Below are 4,443 nucleotides of genomic sequence, written 5' to 3' on the forward strand. Positions count from 1 at the left end.
TGGTAGCTTCTTTTACACTTAATGCAATCTCTCGAAGTTGCGCTATTTCTCAGACCACCAGTAGATTGGTGGTTTGTTATGCTTGGCCATTTCTCCTCGGCATGCATTTGTCTGCAATATGTGTTAGCTTGCTGCAGTAATTCTCTGCTCCAGCTGCCACAGTCTGACAGCTTGCTTGCCTTGTGTCACTTTCTGCTTTGACTATTTGTTTAAGTTTTCCCATATCTAGCTTCTTGATTTGCCATCCTGTACATACTTGTTGTGCTCTGCGCGGGCTATTTTCCTTTACTTCATACATTATATACCTATGTAGACTAAGAGTTAATGAATAGTTAATCATAATAAACCAGACTGTTTTTTTTTCAGTCATCTTGACTGTGACTTTTTTAATTCAAACATAGAATAGTAAATATTCTATTAAATGAACCGTATTATTCGAACCGTAAACAACGATTAATCATATTGTTTATTCGAAAAATTCGATTATTTGATTAATCGGAAATTTGATTATTTGATTAATCGGAAATTTTGATTATTCGATTAATTGATTAATCGAATTTCGATTATTTGGCGATTAATCGAGTTTTATAAAAACTGTAAAATAATCGATGGAAAATAATAATCACCGTAATAATCGATTAATCGAAATAATCGAACAGCCCTATTGTCAGTGTTGGGAATAGATAACAAATAATTTATCTAGATAAAGATAAAGATGACTGTAATAATTTTTATCTAGATACAGATAAAGATAATTATACTACATTTTATCTAGATAAAGATAAAAATTAGTACATTTTTATCTAGATAAATATGAGATAATTCCATGTTTAATTTTGAAAATATTCAAGATACTTACTTGAGTCTACAGGTAAAAAAAATACATAATTTAAAATTTTTTAAAGCAGAAGACAGAGGTCGTACAGGTCGGTAACTGATAACTGAAATAACTGAAATACCGGGAATTCTAATAGGGTTTTATAAATATTAAATTGTTATAAATTACAATTATTATAATATTATTATGCTTGTGAGTCCAATATCCATGAATGTTGGTTTATTTTTGTCGGTTTAAAACAATAATTATTTTTCATACTTTGTACACAATTCTATGAAACGGGTATCAGCTAATGAGACCATCATCATTCGGTGGTGGCCAGCGGGTAGCAGATGTTTTTGCTTTTGCTATTATTAGTTGTTCTTACAATCTTACCTATTACTAGGGCACTATAGATACAGGTATGCTACGCCGCCATTTTGCGACTAATAATGTTATGTGAATTTGAATTTCTCCCTCTTTATTTTATCATTTTATCATTGATAAATGAGTCGCAAAATGGTGGCATAGCATACCCATTCTATGTAGAGCCTTATTATTACATGCCCATTACATATTTCTATTTTTGGGTTTTTTCATTATTTACGATGTAAAACTCCAGACTAACAATGAATATTACTAAATTATTTATAAAACCTGTATAGTTAATAGGAGCGTATATAACTCATGAGTCCACGCTATAATAGATATCATAGCAAACGTTCTGCGTAGGTACTTATTTAGAGGAATAAAATTAAATAATAACTTTTCTCGTGATTTACCGTGCAATTGGACATGTCAAATGTCAAAATAACTGAAAACTGAATTGTGGCGAGTTAAAATTAAATATATAAACATAATATAAGATTGATTGGTAAACATAATAATACCCGCATTATACATATATTTTTTTTTTTTGGCAATAGGTAGGTACTTAATAATTCGAAACTGTAACGCGTTATTTTATAGAAATTACTTATCAAAAGTAATTTCCAATACATTTTTGTTACTAGGATATAATTCTAATGAAATTACGTAACGCGTTCAAGCAAAGTAACGCCGTTACAGTAACGCGTTACTTCCGTTACGTTACTACCCAACACTGTGCGATACCTACCAATATAGGGAACTTATGGTTCAATTTCAAGTTATAAAAGTTAGTTATAGGAAAATAATATTTAGCTCTAGTAATTTAACTTATACCAATTATTTCAATTAAAAGTACTAATGCATATTTTACTAAACTTTAGAGGACCATAGTTAATAAACTAGCGAACCAAAATTGATGATTTGACTATCAAAATTTTCAGAAAAAAAGTGTGGGGTAAACCGGTAACTGTGGACTGTATGATGGTATGGGTAACTTTTCAATAACCAAAGTCGTAGGTATTTTGTTAATTTGCCGGGGGACGGCCTACTATTCCCAAAAAAATAATAATGAATAAAAGGACACAAAAGTGCCGGCCGGCGTAGGGCTCTTACAACTAATTACAATAGGTAATTCAAACTGATATAATACACTGAACAAAAAGCTTTACCAGAATCCATTAAAAAGGATAGTAGGTACCTACCATTTGAAAAAATAAAGTTGATTTTGCTATTGGTACACTTGCGTGTTTAAAAATGTTTAAATTGTTATAAAAAAATTGCTGTTAAAAATAAATATACGTCTTTTTTCGTTTTAGCAAAATTCTATGTCATTAATCCAGTGGCGGCACCAGATATTTTTTAATTGATGGGGCGATACGGGGGCAAAATTTTTTCTGGTGGGGCATTTATGTATCGCTACTCGATCACCCACTAATTTGCTTATATCATATATTCAGAAAGTATTGATAAAAATGTTTTGGGTATAATATGCTATATTTTCAAATAATCAAAAAAATATTAATTAATTAATTAATTAATAAAATGTCATTATTTACTTGCATATCGCACCATCAGAACATTAGTGTTGCAACTCAAAAAACCATGTTTTGAGAAAAACGAGTTTTTGATTTTACAGCATTGTAAAACACCTGTAAAACATTATGTATTCCACGTATCATCATCAAATTTTTTCTTCAAATTGTCATGACGTTTATGTATATATTTATAACATCAAGTTAAAAAAAAATATTTTTCATCATATAGAAATTGACTTTTTTTTGAGTTAATACAGTAATATTATAGATATTTCATAACAAATTACCCAATCACTACAATAGTAACTTAAATTTTTAATTTGAAACGTTTCCATTTTTAATGAAATTATAAACTTTAATATTGGATTTTATATAGGTAGGTACCTAATATTTACTTTTCTGAGAAGTATAAAAAATATGTACATAAACTAAAAAAATTAAGGCAATATTTCAAAATACAAATTATTTTTTTTTTTTTAATAAAAACTAAAACATGACCTTTTATAAAATTAAAATAAATTTTGTAAAACCTTTTTTTTAAAAAAATTAATAAAAATAAAATAATACTAATTAATACAATGAGATGCTTAGGTGAACTATATTAATATAATAAAAAATGTGTATTAAAGACGATGAAATAAAAAAAAAAAAAACAATTACTTAGGTTTATAAAAACATAATATTTTTAATATCTTTTCAAGTTATTAATTGAACAATTTTTTCTTCACATTTTTCTTTTTTTTTTTATCTAAAACTTTTTTGGTCTTCTTATCTGTTTTTTTCTCAGTCTTCTTTATAGTTTTCTTTTTCGTAGTCTTACTATTTACTGGTTGCTTAGCCGTTTGTGGGGTTATTATTGACTCGTTGTGTTGTTGTTGTTGTTCTGTCAATAAACTTTCGATATATAAGGGTACTTTGTTGGGTACTTGGAATATGTTTTTTTATACATTCTTTTAAAATCTCAGATCTCATTGGAGATTTTCGAAAGAAATTTATAATTGTTGAGACTGAACCAATAACAATTTCGTGTTTCAGGAAATGGTACAAAGATTTTCCTATCGCTAAATTGAGTGAATGAGCCGCGCAGTGAACGTAAAGTGCATGTGGTATTTCATCTCTAATATACTACTTTTGGACACCATTATACAAGCCACTCATTGCACTCGCCCCATCATAACCTTGACCGATTAAATTTTCCATTTTAAGTCCTAGTTTTCCTATTTCTCGTATAATTGTATATGCCATTCCTTTTCCACTAGCATCATAAATAGGAACAAATTCTAAAAAGTCTTCTCTAATAAAACCATTATCAATATATCTTACACACAAAGACATTTGTTCAATGCGAGATATATCACAAGTTTCATCCGCCAAAAAAGTAAAAAATGTTGATTGGTTTACTTTCAACACAATGTCTTTTTGAATAAGAGAACCGCATATTTGTATTATTTCATTTTGAATTATGGGACTAATGTAAACCGATTTCCCCGATGAATTCATCAAATTACTTTTTAGAGTTAAATCACCACGTAATGCTCGATATCTTAACAAAGGTCGAAAGTTACCATCATTATTATCTTTTTCGCAATTAAAAATAGGGCCACTATCGTCGTGACCTCTCATTGCTAACTCTTGACGACCACAAAAAATAATAGTTTCTATTATTGGAATTAATTTTAAGCGATTTTCGATAACTTGAGCTTTTTTAAAAGAATCTACTTG

General features: G+C 28.7%; 1 protein-coding gene across 1 annotated transcript; it reads right to left on the reverse strand.

Moving 5' to 3' along the window:
• Positions 1-3,846: 3,846 nt before the first annotated feature.
• Positions 3,847-4,344, reverse strand: LOC103310073 (zinc finger MYM-type protein 1-like). The gene has a single exon (XM_008187174.2). The coding sequence runs from the start codon at positions 4,342-4,344 to the stop codon at positions 3,847-3,849; it is 498 nt and encodes a 165-aa protein (XP_008185396.2).
• Positions 4,345-4,443: the final 99 nt, after the last annotated feature.

Source organism: Acyrthosiphon pisum, chromosome X, assembly GCF_005508785.2.
Source record: "Acyrthosiphon pisum isolate AL4f chromosome X, pea_aphid_22Mar2018_4r6ur, whole genome shotgun sequence".
Classification (NCBI taxonomy): Eukaryota; Metazoa; Arthropoda; class Insecta; order Hemiptera; family Aphididae; genus Acyrthosiphon; species Acyrthosiphon pisum.